Below are 20,689 nucleotides of genomic sequence, written 5' to 3'. Positions count from 1 at the left end.
ACCACTTGGTCTGGAACGGACCCTTCAGAGCCATTCACTCCACAAAATACCTGCCGGGAGAGGGAACACCCCAGAAGGAGAGGCTGGGTTGCCTTCCTGTCCTTCTTTCCTCCTGCCCTCCATGTGGAAATGACCGGAGCTCCTTCGGCCTCTTTCCAAAGCCCCCTTTGCTCCATCCCATGGAGAGCCACGAACTGGAGGAAGGAGGGAGAATCCCTAAGAAGAAGGAGCGAGGGGCAGGTCTTTTGCAGAGCCGATGGCCCTGAATTGTGCCTTTAGGACTCAAAGCCCAGAACAGTTTTGGCCCTTCAGGAAGAAGAACAACGTCCACCAGGAGACGCTTCCTGGGGAGATCTCCCTTTCAGCCTCTGCTAGGAAACATCCCAGGGAGGAAAATCCACCACATTCTCTCTCCTGCTTCTCTCCTCCCTGCCTTTCAGAAAAAGACAGTCTGTATTCACAAGCAACACAACAAGGAAGCCACCAAGTAGGAGGAGGGAGCAGTCACACACACCCTTGCAGTTGATCCTCAGCTCAGGATCTGGTCTTGAGAGGATCTGGTAAGCCATCCTCTCTGCCAGATCATCCAGGAAAATACAGACACAGACACACAACACAGAGAGAAACACACTGGTGTGTGCAAAAGAGCAAAAGGTCTGGCAGACGTTTCCCCTTGCAGGAAGGCGCAGGGATGACCCCCTCCCTCCCCAACCCCACTTTTCCTGCCCGCCCCCCCAAGTCCTCCACCTCCCACCTGTCGCTCCTGGGACTTTTTTTTTTTCTTTAAGGGAGCGAGGGGGGTGTCCCTTTGCTCCACCCCATGGAGAGCCACGAACTGGGGGCAGGAGGGAGAACCCCTAAGAAGAGGGGCAGGTCTTTTGCACAGCCGATGGCCCTGAATTGTGCCTTCAGGACCCAAAAACCAGAACAGTTTTGGCCCTGCGGGAAGAACAACAACCTCCACCAGGAATCCCTTTCTGGGGAGATCTTCCTTTCCGCCTCTGCTATCAAACATCCCAGAGAGGAAAATCCACCACCTTCTCTCTCCTGCTTCTTTCCTGCCTGCCTTTCGGAAAAAGTTGAGAAGCAACACAAGTTTTGGGGGAGGAGTCGTCCTGCAGTTGATCCTCATCTCAGGATCTGGCCTTGAGAGGGATCAGGTTACTTTCTCCTCTCTGCCAGTTAATGCAGGCACACACACAGACACACACACGCACGGACGGACGCAAAGAGAGAGAAAGAGAGAAACAAACACACAGAGTGTGTGCAAAAGAGCAAGAGGTCTGGCAGATGTTCCTCCTCCTGATTGCCCCCCAAGTCCTCCACGTCCGCCTGCCCCCCCCATCGCAGCCCCCTTTTCCTCTCCGGCCCCACATGGGACTTTGTCCTTTTAAGGGAGGGAGGGGGTTGTCCTCCGTCATTAGAAGGAACGGGGGGGGGGGAGATGGAAGGCAAGTTACTTTCTCTCCCGTTGCTTTGTTTCCATCCACCGGATGCTCCTCGCAGGATTCAAGGGAAGGCAGGGTCTCCTTGCAGAGACAGAATCTTCACCCCTTCCCCTCCATGATGAAGCCCTAAGGCCTTGCAGGGGAGTTGTTCTCCGTGTGGGATTTGGACCCCAGAGATCCTGTCTCCCCTTTCAATCCCCCTCCCTCTTCCCCTCCTTCCGGAGGAGACCCAGAAGAAAAAAAATGCCTTACAAGCAGGTAGAGCAGCGCAAACCACAACACAGCAACCTGGAGAAGCAGCCCCCCCCTCCAAAACTGGCAGGGATCTGGCCATCTCACCACCTCCAGGCAATCCTCACCCCCTTACATCACCCGACCTGCCCCCCCCTCCATCGCCCACCTCCATCCAGGTCCCGATCCGGGAGGCGCTCCCAGAGCTCCGCTTCTCTCCACGTGCCTTCTTCGGCCAAAGGGGGAAGAGGCAGGCGCAGCGATCCCGGCTTCCGGCTCCCGTTCAAAGGGCGTGCAGGGGAGGGGCTCTTCCTTCGCCTTCGTAGCTCTATGTTCCTCCCCTTCCCCCTCCTACACAAACGGGGGGGGGGGAGGAGGAGAGAAATCAGGTCACATCACCCTCCATCATCTGCCTGCACAGGAGGACCCTTCACTTTGTCCTCATTCATTCCATCTGCTCTGTTTGGCACATTTCTCTTTTTTCGTTAATTGAATTTCATTTGCATTGCAAGAGCAAAGCCTCGACCGCCTCTTCCTTCAAGGGTCCTGCTTGGCCCAATGCAGACCAGTTTGACGAATGAAATATTGAGGGGGGGATCTGGATCGGGCCCTTCAATCCTGGCCGCTGGACTTCTTCTCCACTGAATCAGGAGGACCTCCAGAGGCCAGAACTCCCCTGCCCGAGAAGCCCAACTTTCCCCACTTCTAGGGGAACAAAACCCTCAGACAAGACAGAGTTCCCCTCAGCAAACTCTGTCAGAGGCACCAAAGTTAAGATAGGGCAGAATATTCAGGTCTTAGTTGTTGAAAATGTGTTTATTCCTTACATGCATCTCTGTACGGCTGACCTGGTGCTTAGCACTACTCTCAGTGTTTTACTGCAGCATAATGTATAAGGGTCATCTAAACACACAATGTGAAACCAAAATTGTTTTCCATTATTTTGAATTCTGTCTCCAAAAGTAGTTCACATTCTTTCTAGCACTGGTTTGGGAAATGCAGATCTTTCTAAGACATCTAAGGAATGACATCAAAATAGTAAAATTCTAATAGACCTTTTGTATAAAATTTAAAACGTTAATAGCTCACAAACCCAGCAAGCTAAATCACAGGGGAAGGTGGTCAGGGACAGAGTGATTTCCCCCCCTTCTGAATGAATGCCCTCTGTCCTGCTTGGTTGCTGATTACATGACCCATTTGTCTTTCTTTTAGCCCAAGATGTGGCATTTTTCCTACCCCCACTGAAGATCAGGTTGGCTGCTTTCCTCTTCTCTTTCCTCCCTACCTTTATTTATCCCCTTTCTCCTCCTCTGAAAGAATCATGAACTCTCTTCTCCAACCTTTATACTTGGTCTCACGCCCTTTTTCCAGACACCCTCCTCCCCAGTCTACACGTGGGTATAAACTACAAGGTAAATTTACATAATGAAGAGTTACAAGAATAATTATGTTTAATTACTGATGTTTAACAATGATTATACTTTAGGGCAAACAGTTTTTATCCTCTTCTGCCATTACAAAATAGTCTTTTTGGGCCAAATACAGAGTTATTACATTTGCTCAAGGAATTGTGGAAATCATCATTCTAGGCAGGGCTAAATATCCCTTACAGGTCATTCACAGCACTCAGTAACTACCATTTCCCAATATTGTTTGGGGGGGGGGGAACTGTCATGCTTTATAATAGTTTCCTGTTTTAAAACTGGAATACATTTGTAATATATAGACGTGTCTTCAAAGTGGAGAAGAAAGCTAAATTTGGGGGGGGGGCTTTAAATGTCTTGTTTGTCAGTTGGTGGGTTGGGACTCAATACCAGGTAAAAGGGTCACAACGGCATCTCTACCATGAGGTGGATCAGTGGTTCCCAGTCTTGGATAGCCCAGGTTTTCTTGGACTGCGACTCCCAGAAGCCGTAGTCAGCACAGCTGGTTGCAAAGCTTTCTGGGAGTTGCAGTCCAAGAACATCTGGGTTACCCACAGTTGGAAACCACTGATGTAGATATATGCTAAACAATGAGGAACTGGATCTGCAATGGCATGCTTGGGGTGGAGGCAGCTCCTTCAGTCCAGACTAAGTCTGCCTCTCTTGTTAGATGAAGCGATGCAACCCGGATGTATAGCAGATGCTGGGAGACAGCAATAGCACTAATTGGCTGCTCTTCCTAAGCCTTGTAGTTGAAAGAGGATGCTGTGTGTGCCAGGCCTCTCTGTTCTCCTAAACAGGGCTGCTGCTGTCAGGGGTGATGGAAAATGCTATCTGATGGCCAGCATTTAGCTGACAGTCCAGTCATCTCCTGAATGAAGACAAGGGCATTGATTTGTCCTGAAAGGTTGGAGTTGGCTTTTCTGAGGACGCCAGGAACGTAGCTCCTTTCAAGGCAAATCAAACCTTTGCTGCTCCAGCCAATCCTCTCTTTGAAGGATGTCCAATCCCCTCCCCCCCTCCATCCCAGATTTTTTCCCTTGTGACCTCTTTTTCCAGCAGCAGTTCTTCAAGAAACTGTGCAAAGGTTTCTTTCAAGAGAAAAAGTACATCACAATCACCCATCAATCATCTGTTGAGACCCTGTGAAGTTAAAACCCATGCGTGTGTTGATAGAATGGGGATCCCTATTAATTGGTTCTAAAAGCTTGACCTTGTGACAAGATTTATGCTCTTAAAAGCTTAGAATCTTCCAGGTTAATAGACCTGATGTTTTTCTCACAGTCGTTTTCATCTCCCTGTATTTTTAAAGCCTCCCTTCACTAATCTTCTTAAATTGGCCCTGATATGAGGGTGAAAGAGGAGAGTGCAAAAAACGGTCCGAAGCTCTACATAAAAAAACTAAGATAATGGCCACTGGTGCCATCACCTCCATATAGAGTCAATGGGCCATACATTGACAAGGTGAGCAAGGAGCTAGATGAGATGTTGAAGGAGAATATTATTGTTCCATCATCAAGCCCTTGGTCTGCTCCTATAGTCCTGGTAGATAAACCAGATGGTAGTATTTGGTTCTGTGTTGACTACAGAAAGCTTAATCTAGTAACCAAGCCATATGCTTACCCTATGCCCAGGTTGGATAACCTGATAGAAACTAGAGGGGGATGTCTTTATATTTCCTGCCTAGACCTGACCAAAGGGTTTTGGCAAGTGCAAATTGACCCCAAGGATCAGGAGAAAACTGCATTTTGTAGCCCTTTTCGCCTATTTGAGTTTTGTTTCCCAAGTTTAAGGTTAAGAAATGCACCAGCAGCGTTCCAAAAGCTTATGGACAAAACTTTGCAAGGGCTTAGCGACTTTACTGTAGCTTATATAGACGACATAGGTATCTTCAGTAACACCTGGGAGGATCACCTTTGTCACTTAGAAATAGTGCTGCAAAGATTAAAGGCAGTAGGGCTAACGGTGAAAGCAAGCAAATGCCAGCTGGGTAGCCTTGAAATGAAGTACTTTGGTCATGTGGTAGGGGGAGGTATAATCAACCCCCTGGAAGCAAAAGTAAATGCTATAAGTAGTTGGCCTAGACCCACCACCAAGAAGAAAGTTAGATCTTTTCTTGGGCTGGTAGGCTACTATAGGAGATTTATCCCTAGGTTCAGTGAGATAGCAGCGCCACTGACGGAACTGATGCGCAAGAAGAATGTTGACAACATCCAGTGGTCCAGTAGCTGCGAGGAGGAGTTTGGGAAGCTGAAGGAGGCATTGATCACCAACCCAGTGTTGCGAGCTCCGGATTTCCATCATGAGTTTACCATCTTCACAGATGCGTCCAACTCCGGGTTAGGAGCCGTACTGTGCCAGAGTGACGACTGCGGAGATATTCATCCGGTTGCTTACCTTAGCAAGAAGCTACAAAAAGGGGAAAGACACCTGTCCACCATCGAGAAGGAGTGTCTTGCCATTTTGATTGTGGTCCAGAAACTGAAACCATATATTTGGGGGAGACATTTCATCCTCTGTACTGATCACTCTCCACTGTTGTGGCTAAGGACTATGAAAGCCAACAACAGTAAACTGATGAGGTGGGCTTTGATCTTGCAGGACTTCGACTTTGAGATACGAGTGGTCAAAGGGACTCAGAACTGTGTTGCAGGTGCCCCCTCTAGAAGACCAGACAACTGAAGATGGGGAAAAATGGACTCTAAGAATGGTTTAAAGTGTTTATAAGTTTCCTGATGTTGATTATTGTAAAGTTGGTAAAGTTAATGAAAATTAATTATAAAGTATAAATGATAAGGTAAAGTATACTGTTGAAATTAGTAAAATGCTTAGAGTATAAGGAATGATAGTTGTTTAAAGTGTTTAAAGCAATAAGAAGGGAAATTGTTATATTGAATGACTTTTTCTATTGGACTGTTAAATATTTTGGTAAGTGTGAGTGTATTGTTGAGGTAATGTAATTTTTGGGTATTGCTCCTCGTTGTTTATATAGAGGAAAGCACTTTAGCTTTCCCCCATAAAACAACTTATTAAGGGGGGAGGTAATGTAACAGGCAGCCTTGACCTCACCTGTCCGTCACAGCTGTGCAGTGAATCATCAGCCAATGGTGTGACGTAGGGTGGAATTTAAGGGGAGGAGCTGGTATAAAAAGGGGGGTGAAGAGTGTGTGAGGGTAGATTGATTGAGTGAGAGAGTGAGATCTGGAGAGATCTGGTGTGAGAGAGAAAGAGGCCTGCGTGCCTGAGTGTCAGTGAGGGAATGTCTATGTGACTGATGTTAAAATAAGAAAGTGATTTACAACGTGATTATCTTTCTGTGATTCTCATATTTTATTTTTGTAATCAATAAACCAGATTTTGTTTTTGAAAGAAACCCTTGTCCTTTTTATTTAAAGGAAAGGTTTGGTGGCAGCAAGAGTGTTTAGTGGCGTGGTGGGCATTCTGAGAGGCCTGAGTAGGCAGTGACCTCAGAGTGGCTCAGCCACGTTACAGTGTGCATTCACAAAAGACCACGCTGAAGAAAATGGCAGTGTTAGGAACAGCATACATACTATGTCGATATTTAACAGAGATGTCTGATTCAACTCCCAAACAAACTGCTCCAGAGCACAGAGTGCTGTCCTCTGAAGATGCCGTCACAGAGACTGGCAAAACGTTAGGAAGAACAACCTTCAGAACATGCTCAAAGAGCCCGGAAAACCCACAACAACCATTTAACAGAGACTTAGATTTTTTCTTTGGACTAGATCAGATGGAAAGCTCCTTAATCTCTCTAGATTGAAAGCGAAGACCAAAGTGAAATGCATGCGGGACTTCCTCTTCGCCGATGATGGAGCTGTTGTTGCCCATTCTGCTGAAGACTTCCAACAACTTATGAATCGTTTTAGCAAGGCCTGCCAAGACTTTGGATTAACAACCAGCCTGAAGAAAACACAAGTCATGGGCCAGGGTGTGGACCCACCTTCCTCTATTACCATCTCTACGCAAGAATTGGAGGTTGTTCATGGCTTTGTGTACCTTGGCTCAATGATCTCTCCCTGGATTAATGCATTGGCAAAGCAGCTACAATGTTCTCTAGACCAGTGGTCCCCAACCTTGGGCCTCCAGGTGTTCTTGGACTACAACTCCCAGAAGTCTTCACCCCCACTTCTGCTGGCCAGGATTTCTGGGAGTTGAAGTCCAAGAACATCTGGAGGCCCAGGTTGGGGACCACTGCTCTAGACCAGGGATCATCAACCCCCAGTCCACGGCCCAGTGCCAGTCTGAGGGTTTGCTGGAACTGGGCCGCAAACCCCCTTACCTGGGGGGCATATCACACTTGCTGGTGGGCGTATGGCCTTCATGGTAACCCTTCTCCCAGTGCCCCTTGCAGGAGAGCAGCACCCCTTCCCTGCGGGGAAGCTGCCATGTGGCAGCCAGCACGGGAAGCCCCCCAATGCACGGCTTTGCTTCTTTGCTCACTCGCTCCCCATCCTCCCTCTTCAGGGAGCAGCTGGCTAACAAGTAGCCGCTCTCCGTCCCGCCCTTGCCTGCCTGTGTCCTCCCTCATCTGTAAGGAGCTGGACATGGAGTTACTTTGCAACTCTTGCCTCCCGGAAGCAGCACTTCATTCGCACGCCCCGCCGGCCTGTCTGCAAAGTTTCTCCATCTCTCTCCTTCTGACTTCAGCTGCCATCTGTTCCGCTGCCCAACAATTAGTGCTTCGCGCCTGCACCAGAGTCAATAGTGATGGAGGACATTGTTGCCTTGGGGAGGACCATGGGCCTCGAGGTCACAGAGGAGGACATCTGTGAAGTGGTGGAGGGCCACAACTGGGAGCTGTCCACTCAGGAGCTGGTCGAACTGCAGGGAGAGGCTACGGAGGAGCAGGCCTCTTTGGAAAGGGGAGAAGAGCCAGGCGAGGAACAGCTGCCCACCACTAAAGTGAAGGAGCTCTTAGAACTGTGGCAAAACGTGCAGATTCAAGCAGAAGGGTGCCACCCGGACAAGGCTCTGGCACATGACCTTTCAAACACATATGACGAAAGGATCATGTCCCCTTTCAGAGAAATGCTGAAAAGGTGGCAGAAGCAGCTGACCATGGAGAGGTTCCTGAAGAAGAGGCCAAGACAGGAAGAGGAACCTGCTGCTTCTACCAATGGTGTCCAGTTGCCTCCTTCCTCCTCCTCCTCTTCCTCCTAGAAGCCTTGAGGTCAAGCCTTACAGCCTTCTCCCAGTTGACCATCGTTCAGGCCATCACCAGAGAGACCCTCTGCAGCTCTGGGAATGTCAAATACTGCTCCTGTGATGTGGAGACAGTTCTGTTTGCCTCTAGTTTCCTGACTTAAAACACTGGTCCTGGTGGTTTAGAGACTTCAGCCTCACTTGTTCACATCAATTGTGAAATGTAAAAAGTTTCAGTACTGTTGGTTTATGTATGTTTACAAGCCTTGAAAATGCACTTTCTGAAGAGTTTAGCACAATCCAAGGACTGTTAGTCATTGTTTCTATTCAGTTCGAGTGAAGGCAGATATTTCTGCCTCATGATTGCTGATTTTTAAATGTTTTTCTATGATGTTTAAAAAGTTAAAGTTTTTTTATTGAAATTTTTGAAATAATCTGCACAGTATGCATGGCTGTAAAGAGCACTTAATAAACCCTTTGTAAACCAAATTTGACGTTGTTCTGACTTTTTTTGCCCATAGAAATGCTTTAGTTATGTTTCAATGCATTCCTATGGGAAAACACGTTCACAATACGAATTTTTCGCAAGACGACGTTAACCATGGAATGAATTAAATTTGTCTTGCAAGGCACCCCTGTACTCCCATGTGCGGTTTTTTATGTATCCTTAAGTTTCTGCTCAGGCTGAAGCTGTTCCGACATTCTTTGCATTTCAAAGTTTTCCCCTTTGTATGAGATCTTGGATGAATAGTAAGATGACTGCTTTTATGAAAGGTCCACATACATTCTTTGTATTTCTATCGCCTCTCCCCGGTAAGACTTTTTGATATCTAGAGGTCATAAATTTGTTACGATATCAGATTCCACAGGAAGGAGATTCTACAATTCATTGATGTTGATGTTGATATGTTGATATGATTGCAGAAAAAAAGGTGATTCCCACAATGAAACCAGACTGTGGGGGTTCAGTATTCTCAGACATCTAGAGATGTGCGGTTTCTTCTGTGGGTTCCAATAAACACAACTGACCCGCCGGGGTCCAGCCAAAAGCCGTGAGAGGTTGGTCCATCTCTCCCTTTCTCTCTTCGGCTAGCTTGCCTCTCTCCACCTTGATCTTTCTCCTCCACTTTCTCAGATCTTTCTCTCCCCAATATGAGGTTTCTCCGGTCTTACTTCTCACCGACTCCTTTCTACATCTTAGTGATGTATCAAATTCTCCCACTGTTTGGTCCAGGGTTTCTCCAGTCATATCAACTCCTAGCCCTGTGGTAATATCGTCTCCTTGTTTTGCCCTTCTGCCTCTCCAGCTTCCGATGTCTCGCTTCTTGATTGTTCCCCAATATATATTTCTCTTCCCTCCTCCTCTTTTATTCCTTTCTTTTTCTCCTGCACCTCTGCTGCTCCTAATGTTCATTTACCTGGTAGATCCTTCCTTTCCTCTGATGGACCTTCTGCTTCCGTCACTGGAATTTCCACTTTAGACACCCCAGGCTCTTTATTTCCAGACTCTCCTATCCCTTCATTTGTCTCAACCTTTGATTCTTCACCCAGAACTATCTCTATCCTCCTGGTTTTCTCTGTGACCCTTTTCATCTCTCTATCTTCCTGTTCTCCCTATGGAGGTGGCACTTCTCTGAAGGGTCATAATATGTTCTGCCTCTGGGGCTTCATGGGCTTCTCTCTCCTCTCAGGAAAGGATGGCAATCCAGTCAGGTTGGATTCAGCCTGATTTTTGCCATCAGATAGACAACCCGTGACAAGGTGTTCAAAGGTCATGTGTGTAGCTCTTAAGAAGTCTTTTCACTGCTGCAAAGATTTCAGGCAATTCCAAAACTTTTTAATTCGGTACAAGTTCATTGATTTACATCATTTCTAGATTCCATACTTAAATATACTAAATCAAAAAAAAATTAAGGCAGTTTTACAGATATGAGAAACAAAATTGTAGGTACAAATCTTCAAATCCAATGTCATACAGTTATGCAAAAACTGCAGGCTTACTTAAAATACAATCTTGCACCTTGTAAAAAGAAGCAGGAATTTAAATTTAGATAATAGGGGAAATTTAAGACGTGTTTGAATCTAAAATACAAACATTAAAAATAACTGGATCTCATAATCTAGAAAGACAGAGAATACATCTTCAGACCACTTCAAAGTTCCTAAGAATACAATGATCAGAAGTAAAAACCCTTATCATTTACAATGAAAGACATTTAAAAATATATTCGCGAAGGCTTCACGGCCAGGATCTAATGGTTGTTGTGGGTTTTTCGGGCTTCTTGGCCGTGTTCTGAAGGTGGTTTTTCCTAACGTTTCGCCAGTCTCTGTGGCCGGCATCTTCAGAGGACAGCAAACTGAGCAGTTTGCTGTCCTCTGAAGATGCCGGCTGTGGCGATCCCCCTTTGTGCCCTTTATACCTCTGGGCTCCACAAAGTTAAATACAGTTGTGTTCAAAATTATTCAGCCCCCAATGCTGTAAAGGGGTTTAGGGACTATAGTGTACATTTGGAGTTGTATTCAGAATGAAATCCTACAAGGACGTTTTAAAGAACCAAATGCAACTAAAATAACATCAATTGTTTATGTAATACAGTAGTAAATGTTTCTTTTGTGGTTTCTTCATTGCCACAATTATTCAACCCCTTAAAGACTACCACTCTGAAGAAGAGAGGTTCATTCAGGTGTTTTCGAACAGGTATTGAAAACACCTGTGGATGTCACTGAGCACCAATCAAGCATAATAAGCACCAATTAGGCAGCTTTAAAAGGACTGTGATACTCAGCTCCTTCTAGACATTTACTGGTGTGGTTACAAACATGGTGAAGTCAAGAGAATGGTCCAGGAAGACAAGAGAAGAGGTGATTTGTCTTCACAGGAAGGGCAATGGCTATAAGAAGATTGCAAAGAAGTTAAACATACCAAGAGACACCATAGGAAGCATCATTCGCAAATTCAAGGCAAAGGGCACTGTTGAAATGCTACCTGGTCGTGGAAGAAAGAAGATGCTGACTTCGACTGCTGTGCGCTACCTAAAGCGTAGAGTCGTGAAAAGTCCCCGTGTGACTGCTGAGGAACTGAAAAAAGATTTGTCAGATGTGCGTATAGAAGTTTCAGCTCAGACAATAAGGCGCACACTGCGTAATGAAGGTCTCCATGCCAGAACCCCCAGGCGCACCCCCTTGCTGTCTCCCAAGAATAAGAAGAGTCGACTGCAGTATGCCAAAAGTCATGTGGGCAAACCACAAAAGTTGTGGGATAGTGTTCTGTGGACTGATGAAACAAAATTAGAACTGTTTGGGCCCATGGATCAACGCTATGTTTGGAGGAGGAAGAACAAGGCATATGACGAAAAGAACACCTTGCCTACTGTGAAGCATGGCGGAGGGTCAATAATGCTTTGGGGCTGTTTTGCTTCTGCAGGTACAGGGAAGCTTCAGCGTGTACAAGGTACCATGAATTCTCTTCAGTACCAGGAGATATTGGATGAAAATGTGATGCAGTCCGTCACACACCTGAGGCTTGGGAGACGTTGGACCTTTCAACAGGACAATGATCCCAAGCATACCTCCAAGTCCACTAGAGCATGGTTGCAGAGAAAAGGCTGGAACATTTTGGAGTGGCCATCGCAAAAGTCACCAGACTTAAATCCGATTGAGAACCTCTGGTGGGACTTAAAGAAAGCAGTTGCAGTGCGAAAGCCTAAGAATTTGACTGAACTGGAGGCTTTTGCCCATGAAGAATGGGCAAAGATACCCGTAGATCGCTGCAAGACACTTGTGTCAAGCTATGCTTCACGTTTAAAAGCTGTTATAACTGTAAAAGGATGTTGTACTAAGTACTAAGATTGAATGTCACTTGGGGGTTGAATAAAAACTAATAATGATGTGAGCACAGAAAAGACATGTGTGGTTATTTCATTATAAACTTAAAGTTATATTTCTCTGACCTACAAGTGCCTCTTTCATGTAAATGTAAGCAAGATGACTGAATGATCAAAATCAATGTCAAAATGGCCAAAACATTAAATTTCAGTGGGGGCTGAATAATTTTGAACACAACTGTACGCCCTTTTCGCTGCCACCAGGTATTATACTAATACCAAATCAAATCCCACACACTCAGGAGCTGTCACCCCAAAGGGTCATACAGTTTCAGGAGACAAGGGTTTTAAATAAACATTCTTTTATTATTGAACAGAATCATAAGTATAATCAAATATAACTGTGTTATATATTCATGTGTGTTAAATCAGGTGTTAACGTATATCGTTACGTTACGTTTAGTCGTTTGGTCGTGTCCGACTCTTCGTGACCCCATGGACCAGAGCACGCCAGGCCCTCCTGTCTTCTACTGCCTCCCGGAGTTGTGTCAGGTTCATGTTGGTTGCTTCGCAGACACTGTCCAGCCATCTCATCCTCGGTCGTCCCCTTCTCCTCTTGCCATCACACCTTCCTAACATCAAGGTTTTTTCCAAGGACTCTTTTCTTCTCATGAGATGGCCAAAGTACTGGAGCCTCAGCTTCAGGATCTGTCCTTCAAGTGAGCATTCAGGGTTGATTTCCTTTAGAACTGATAGGTTTGTTCCCCTTGCAGTCCAGGGGATTCTCAAGAGCCTCCTCCAGCACCACAATTCAAAGGCATCAATTCTTCGGCGGTCTGCTTTTTTTATGGTCCAGCTCTCACTTCCATACATCACGACAGGAAAAACCATAGCTTTGACTATTCGGACTTTTGTTGGCAAGGTGATGTCTCTGCTTTTCAAGATGCTGTCAAGATTTGTCATCGCTTTCCTCCCAAGAAGAAGGCGCCTTTTAATTTCAGGGCTGCTGTCTCCATCTGAAGTAATCATGGAGCCCAGGAAGATAAAATTTGACACTGCCTCCATATCTTCCCCTTCTATTTCCCAGGAGGTGATGGGACCAGTGGCCATGATCTTAGTTTTTTTGATGTTGAGTTTCAGACCGTTTTTTGCACTCTCCTCTTTCACTCTCATTACAAGGTTCTTTAATTCCTCCTCACTTTCTGCCATCAGAGTGGTATCATCTGCATATCGGAGGTTGTTGATATTTCTTCCGGCAATCTTAATTCCGGCTTGGGTTTCTTCCAGTCCAGCCTTCCGCATGATGTATTCTGCATATAAGTTAAATAAGCTGGGGGACAATATACAGCCTTGCCGTACTCCTTTCCCTATTTTGAACCACTCAGTTGTTCCATGACCAGTTCTAACTGTTGCTTCCTGTCCCACATATAGGTTTCTCAGGAGACAGATAAAGTGGTCAGGCACTCCCATTTCTTTAAGAACTTGCCATAGTTTGCTGTGGTCCACACAGTCAAAGGCTTTCGCATAGTCAATGAAGCAGAAGTAGATATTTTTCTGGAACTCTCTGGCTTTCTCCATAATCCAGCGCAAGTTAGCAATTTGTTCTCGAGTTCCTCTGTGTATTCTTGCCACCTCTTCTTGACGTCTTCTGCTTCTGTTAGGTCCCTCCCATTTTTGTCTTTTATCATGTTCATCTTTGTGCAAAATGTTCCTCTAATATGTCCAATTTTCCTGAACAGATCTCTGGTCTTTCCTTTTCTGTTATCTTCCTCTATTTCTTTGCATTGTTCATTTAAGAAGGCCCTCTTGTCTCTCCTTTCTATTCTTTGGAAGTCAGCATTCAAGTTTCTGTAACTTTCCCTATCTCCCTTGCATTTTGCTTCCCTTCTCCTCTCTGCTATTTCTAAGGCCTCGTTGGACAGCCACTTTGCTTTCTTGCATTTCCTTTTCTTTGGGATGGTTTTCGTTGCTGCCTCCTGGACAATGTTACGAGCCTCTATCCAAAGTTCTTCAGGCACTCTGTCCACCAAATCTAGTTCCTTAAATCTGTTCTTTACTTCCACTGTGTATTCATAAGGGATTTGGTTTAGATTATACCTGAGTGGCCCAATGGTTTTTCCTATTCTCTTCAGTCTAAGCTTGAATTTTGCTATGAGAAGCTGATGATCAGAACCGCAGTCAGCTCCGGGTCTTGTTTTTGCTGACTGTATAGAGCTTCTCCATCTTTGGCTGCAGAGAATATAATCAATCTGATTTCGATATTGCCCATCTGGTGATTTCCATGTATAGAGTCGCCTCTTGTGTTGTTGGAAAAGAGTGTTTGTGATGACCAGCTTATTCTCTTGACAAAACTCTATTAGCCTTTGTCCTGCTTCGTTCTGAACTCCAAGGCCAAACTTCCCTGTTGTTCCTTTTATCTCTTGGCTCCCTACTTTAGCATTCCAGTCCCCTAGAATGAGAAGAACATCTTTCTTTGGTGTCAGTTCTAGAAGGTGTTGTAAATCTTCATAGAATTGTTCAATTTCAGTCTCCTCAGCAATGCTGGTTGGTGCATAAACTTGGATTATTGTGATGTTGAATGGTCTGCCTTGGATTCGTATTGACATCATTCTATCATTTTTGAGATTGTATCCCATTACAGCTTTTCCCACTCTTTTGTTGACTATGAGGGCTACTCCATTCCTTCTACGGGATTCTTGCCCACAGTAGTAGATATGATAATCATCTGAGCTGAATTCGCCCATTCCTGTCCATTTTAGTTCACTGATGCCCAGGATGTCGATGTTTATTCTTGCCATCTCCTGTTTGACCACCTCCAGCTTCCCAAGGTTCATAGATCTTACATTCCAGGTTCCTATGCAGTATTTTTCTTTGCAGCATTGGATTTTCCTTTCACTTCCAGGCACGTCCACAGCTGAGCGTCCTTTCGGCTTTGGCCCAACCACTTCATTAGCTCTGGAGCTACTTGTACTTGTCCTCCGCTCTTCCTCAGTAGCATGTTGGACGCCTTCCGACCTGAGGGGCCCATCTTCCAGCGTCATATCTTTTAGCCTTTTGTTTCTGATCATGGGGTGTTCTTGGCAAAGATACTGGAGTGGCTTGCCATTTCCTACTCCAGGTGGATTGCGTTTAGTCAGAACTCTCCACTATGTCCTGTCCGTCTTGGGTGTCCCTGCACGGCATAGCCCATAGTTTCTCTGAGTTACTCAAGCCCCTTCGCCACGACAAGGCAGCAATCCATGAAGGAGTAACGTATATCAGATCATGTCAATATTTCTCTTGATAAACTGATGAGATCATTCCTGCTTGTCCAATATGTTTTATTCTTTCAATTTCTTTTCTTAACCCTTTTTGTTACTCCTATGACCTAGCACTGTTTCAATAACTTCTGGTCCCTAACTCTCTCTGAACCTCTCTCCATCTGATTCCAACTACTAACTGTCTCACCCAGCTGTTCCAACTGTCATTCTGGCTCCGCCCCTCCTGCTCCATCCCTTGATTGACAGGTAGAAATGACGTCATACTTTGGGTACTGTTACATACCTCCCTCCTTTGCAAGTTTGTTCCATGGAGGAAACCTATAGTGGTTTGCTCCATGAACAACATAGAAGCACTTTAATATTTCCACCTCTTATTAACATTACCTATTTTAAATTCACATTAATATTTACTCCAAATTTTTACCTTCAATTACTTATCATTTGCAATTACCATTTTCAATTCCTTTGTTATTACATTTTCCCACTGCTTATCAATTTTTCATTTACAGTACTTTTATCAGTTAACATTTTCAATTAATACTTTCAAATTCTTTGTTAATGCACTTTCCCATTGCTTATTCAGTACAATTATTTTTGCAGTTACTTACTTTTAGTTACACATAACAGGAACAGCTTATTAATTTCTACATTACGTACCATTCTCTCATTTTCAATGCAATTACATTTATAATTACTTATTTTTACTTTTACCTAACTAAAACAGTTTATTACATTCTACATTTCTTACCATTTTTCTTTTTAAAAGACAATTACTTTTGCAATTACTTATATTAATTTACACATAACTGGAAGTCCATTACTTTCTACATTTATTTTCAGTACTGTTCTTCATTAGGTCTTTGAGCCCACGCTTCAGCAGCTATCTTTTGAGTCTTTCTTTTCTTACGGAATTTAAAGTCCAAATCTTGCAAGTCTCTCTTCCAGTTTGCAAGCTTGTTCTTGTAAGCTTTCCCAGTTCGTAAGTCCATTAATGGTATTGAGTCTGAGCATAGTCCAAATTGTCCTTTCCCTTTGCACGGTTGGACTTCCTGCAACAACCACCCTCTTTTGTCCCACTTACGTTTCCTCGAAGCACGATGTCTCCACCTTGGCTGCAGCTTTCCACTCAGGAACTCAGCTGGGTGGTGATCTTTCTCGTTGTCTGCTCGGCTCAGCACGGTTCTGGGTTCGAATCTGGATACCTCAGCGTGGAACTCCTTCCGGGACCCTACGCCTCTCACGACATGAAGATGTCTCTTGACATGACCTCTTTGGGTACATTGACATCTCCGGACACGACCTCTCTGGATACGATGACCTCTGTGGATACTACGCTGACTTTTCTTTAATGTAGTCTGCAACTTTTCCAGGGTCTCTTTACATCTGCTTAACCACTGGATCTTCTTGTCTTCTTTTAGCTTTTATAATCTTTAAAGGAGAGGCTATATGTCTGACATTTCTTTCCTCATGCTGGGTATAGCCTGCTATCCTTATCATAGCTTTTCCTCTAACTTCTTTTCTCTTTTCTATGACTAGAGTAAATTTCATTAGTACTCCTTGCATTTCTCTTTTCTCTACTTGTTTAATATTAAATGCACATTTAATTTTCTCTAGTTCTAATTCTTTATCCTCCAATTTCTTAGCTAGGGTTTCTTGTTGCTTGGTTTTAGCTATGGGTGCAGACATAGAATTATCAGCCTTTTCAGTTAGCTGTATCTTTTCCTTAGATACTACTTCTGCTGACTTCAATTTACTTCCTTCTAAAGTTTTCAGTTTCACTATCTCAGGGTAGCATGTTTCCCGATTTCCTTTTGATTTTGTATGCACAAAATTAACCTGTTTCACCTCATCTTTACTCTTTCTAAGTACTGACACTTCCCTGTGTTCCTGTTGGTCTGGGCTCTCTGCTCCAGCACTAACTGTGGTTGCTATGGTGCCCACTTCAACTGCCCTTATGGGTGCCTCCTTTTGCTCTACGCAATCTACTTCCTTAGGCAAATTCAAATTCCCTTTTTGTTGCCCAATAACACATTGTGGTTTACAGTTGCCTTGTTCTTCATAACCAAAACATCTTACAGCTTTTGGTTCAAAACTAAGAGATTTTTCTCCTTACCCTTCCCAGTTTTTAAATTTATGCTGTCCTTGATCTGAGGGCTTGCCATTAAAATGGCTTCCAACTGTCGGTTGATCTCTGGGGTACTTTCTCGGTTCTCTATTTCTGTCATCCCAAGTTTTCCTTTCAAATTTTACCTCAGAATAATTTGAGTTCTGTACTAATTTTATACATTCAGCTGGTTTAGATAGGTTTCTCTCAGGATTTGAATCATTAATAGTATTTTTATTTTGGGCTGATAATTTCATTAGTTTCTTTTCTAGCTGTCATTTCTCCTCTTTTATTCTCAAATCCAGCTCCTTTTGCTTAGCCTCAAACTCAGCCCTGATCTGTAAAATTTCTTCCTCAGCCCTAACTCTTATATCTTTTAACTTTTCTTCAGTCTTAACTCTGATTTCGTTTAATTTAATGCCTTTTTGCAGATTCCATTTTTCAAGATCTTGCTCACTTTGTCTGGCCTGAGTCTCATACTTTTCTCTTTTTGAAATTTCTTCAACAGATAAATTGTTATTATTCTGATTTAGTAATGTTAATTCTAATTGTGCCATTCTAATTTGGTGTTTCAGTTCCATCCCTTTTTCCCTCGTGTCCATTTCTGTTTTCCTGGCTTCTGCCTCTACCCTCATCTTTTCTCTTTCTTGCTCCATGGCCAATTTTCTGGCTTCTTGCTCCATGGCCAATTTTCTGGTTTCTTGCTCCATGGCCAATTTTCTGGCTTCTTGCTCCATGGCCAATTTTCTGGCTTCTTGCTCCGTGACCAATTTTCTGGCTTCTTGCTCCATGGCCAATTTTCTTAATTGAAACTCTTTCTCCAATTTCCATTTTTGAAATTCTCGGGAGGTTAAAGTAGTTTCTCCTCCCCTTGAGGCATTCTCCTCCTGAGCAGTCCCTTCTTGAGCATCATCATCTACTTGCTCGGCTACCTCAAGAGTATTTTCCTCTTCGTGAGGTAACCCTTCAGGTACCTCCATTATTAGCTTCTTCCCTCTCTTGGGAGGCATGGCTTCTCTGTGTTCTCAGATTTAAAACACAAGCCTTATTTTAAAAGGGACCTATTTTTTTTCTCTGTGCTAGGGAAATACTAAGTAGCTTTTAGACAACCTGTTCTCGGCTTACTTTGCTACTTTGTTACTATTCCAGACACCCTGCCTGAGCTCCTTGTGGGATACACTGTTTCTTTTGGCTTCCAGCCACACACTTATTTCTGTTTATTTTTCAGCTTTCCAAGCTCCTCTGCTTGTTCTGTTCCCCTCAGATTTGTGTTTGACCCTGGCTTCCACTTCTTGTCCTCTCAGCACTCTCCTCTCAGAGCCCAGGACCCCAAAGCTAGACCCCCTGGTCTTTCACAATCTTGAGGTAAACTTTAAACTGTTGAATTTTCCCTTAGAGCTTCCCCTTTTCTGTAGTCCTTCCCTGGTCTGCCTCAGGAGTCCCTTTTTAAGCTTTTCACCAAGCTACTTCTAAGGGTCCCACTCCTGCCCTGACAGCACCAGACTACTAGGTTCCCTAAGCTCAGGAAATTCAAGTTTTCTTTGGTTTACTGAAATCCTTTGGCTCACTGGATTATATTTCGAATCCCACTTCGCTGCCACCACTTGTGGCGATCCCCCTTTGTGCCCTTTATACCTCTGGGCTCCACAAAGGTAAATACGCCCTTTTCGCTGCCACCAGGTATTATACTAATACCAAATCAAATACCACACACTCAGGAGCTGTCATCCCAAAGGGTCATACAGTTTCAGGAGACAAGGGTTTTAAATAAACATTCTTTTATTATTGAACAGAATCATAAGTATAAGTAACTGTGTTATATATTCATGTGTGTTAAATCAGGTGTTAACATATATCAGATCATGTCAATATTTCTCTTGATAAACTGATGAGATCATTCCTGCTTGTCCAATGTTTTAGTCTTTCAATTTCTTTTCTTAACCCTTTTTGTTACTCCTATGCCCTAGCACTGTTTCAATAACTTCTGGTCCCTAACTCTCTCTGAACCTCTCTCCATCTGATTCCAACTACTAACTGTCTCACCCAGCTGTTCCAACTGTCATTCTGGCTCCACCCCTCCTGCTCCATCCCTTGACTGACAGGCAGGAATGACGTCATACTTTGGGTACTGTTACACCGGCCAAAGAGACTGGTGAAACATTAGGAAAAACCACCTTCAGAACACGGCCAAGAAGCCTGAAAAACCCACACCACATTCAAAAATATTTAAACTTTAAAAATAAATATATACACATTTTAAAAATCTCTATTTAGTTCTCAATCTGTTGTTAATAAACAGAAAGTTTTGTTCTCACATAGCCATGTGTAAAATCTTTTGCTGGCTGTCCCTTGTTCACGGTTACCTTTCTGCTCTTCCAAGGACATTCATCCGGCTTCTTTTCCATCGTATGTTGTACTTAATGAAACCAGACATCTATGGTTCTTTGTTTCTTTCTAATAAAACTTTGTGTGAGATCTCTCACAACATTTATATCCCTTTGTTCTGCCTGAGTCAGAAAAAACAAATCTTCACAGGGCTTGGGTTTCCCAGCCGATGAAAAGTTCAGAAGTTGAGGATCAAAGATCTTGGTCACCTCTGACCCAGAGCAGTCCACGGCCCGAAGAGGCCAGAGCTTGAAAAACCAAAATTTCCACTCCTTCCAACAGTTCCTGCCATTACAAAGCAGTCTACTCTCAATGGCATAGAAACACCTAGTTCTTCATGAAAAAGGAACATATATGTTGTTCATATACTAAAAGAGAGAATACAAATTCATTGGTACCCTCTTTAAAACTCAAATACTATTATTTTAGGGGGCAAAGCCTTCTAAAACAAATGACAGCTTCTCTCTCTTCACTACTTGCTTTTCTTTCATCAGTTAGCCTCAGAACATCCATCCTTTTCTCTTTTTACATTCATTTTGTAAAACCTTCTATTGCACAATATATGCTTATAATCATTTTATTAAGCACAAGGTTCCACGTCTATTTTCCATGTTAAATATAGAAGTAAAATAGATTACAAGTGGCACTTCAAAATGCACTCCATTTTTTCTCTTTTGCATTATGTCAGCATTTGGATGTATATTCTTTACAGTGGAAACCAGCACAAACTGAAAGAGCTCCCAACGCCTTGGTTAACTTATAAGGAGTTCTGAATAAAGATCTTTCCACATTCCATCCATTTCTATGGTTTCTCCCCAGTATGAGTTCTTTGATGTAACCTAAGCCTATC

General features: G+C 43.9%; 2 protein-coding genes across 7 annotated transcripts in view; both read right to left on the bottom strand.

Moving 5' to 3' along the window:
* Positions 1-20,689, bottom strand: part of LOC140703827 (uncharacterized) — a 221,687-nt gene that overhangs the window by 62,172 nt on the left and 138,826 nt on the right. For 4 of the 6 annotated variants that reach the window (XM_078387634.1, XM_078387632.1, XM_078387635.1 and 1 more), the window contains exon 1: positions 1,849-7,137. The exons of 1 other annotated variant lie outside the window; for it this stretch is intronic. The gene's annotated coding sequence lies outside the window, so the exon portion shown is untranslated. Of the gene's footprint in view, positions 1-1,037; positions 1,125-1,848; positions 7,138-20,689 lie in introns of those variants that run through there. One more of the 6 variants, XM_078387633.1, reaches the window with a different exon arrangement.
* Positions 15,423-20,689, bottom strand: part of LOC144587402 (uncharacterized) — a 44,024-nt gene continuing 38,757 nt past the window's right edge. Inside the window, exon 2 of the mRNA XM_078387982.1 lies at positions 15,423-20,684. Within this exon, the coding sequence (XP_078244108.1) occupies positions 20,642-20,684 (43 nt within the window). The 3' untranslated portion in view covers positions 15,423-20,641. The remainder of the gene's footprint in view (positions 20,685-20,689) is intronic.

Source organism: Pogona vitticeps, chromosome 2 (assembly GCF_051106095.1).
Source record: "Pogona vitticeps strain Pit_001003342236 chromosome 2, PviZW2.1, whole genome shotgun sequence".
In the NCBI taxonomy this organism is placed as follows: Eukaryota; Metazoa; Chordata; class Lepidosauria; order Squamata; family Agamidae; genus Pogona; species Pogona vitticeps.
The sequence above is the reverse complement of the archived record's forward strand: the minus strand, read 5'-3'. Positions and strand labels throughout refer to the sequence as shown.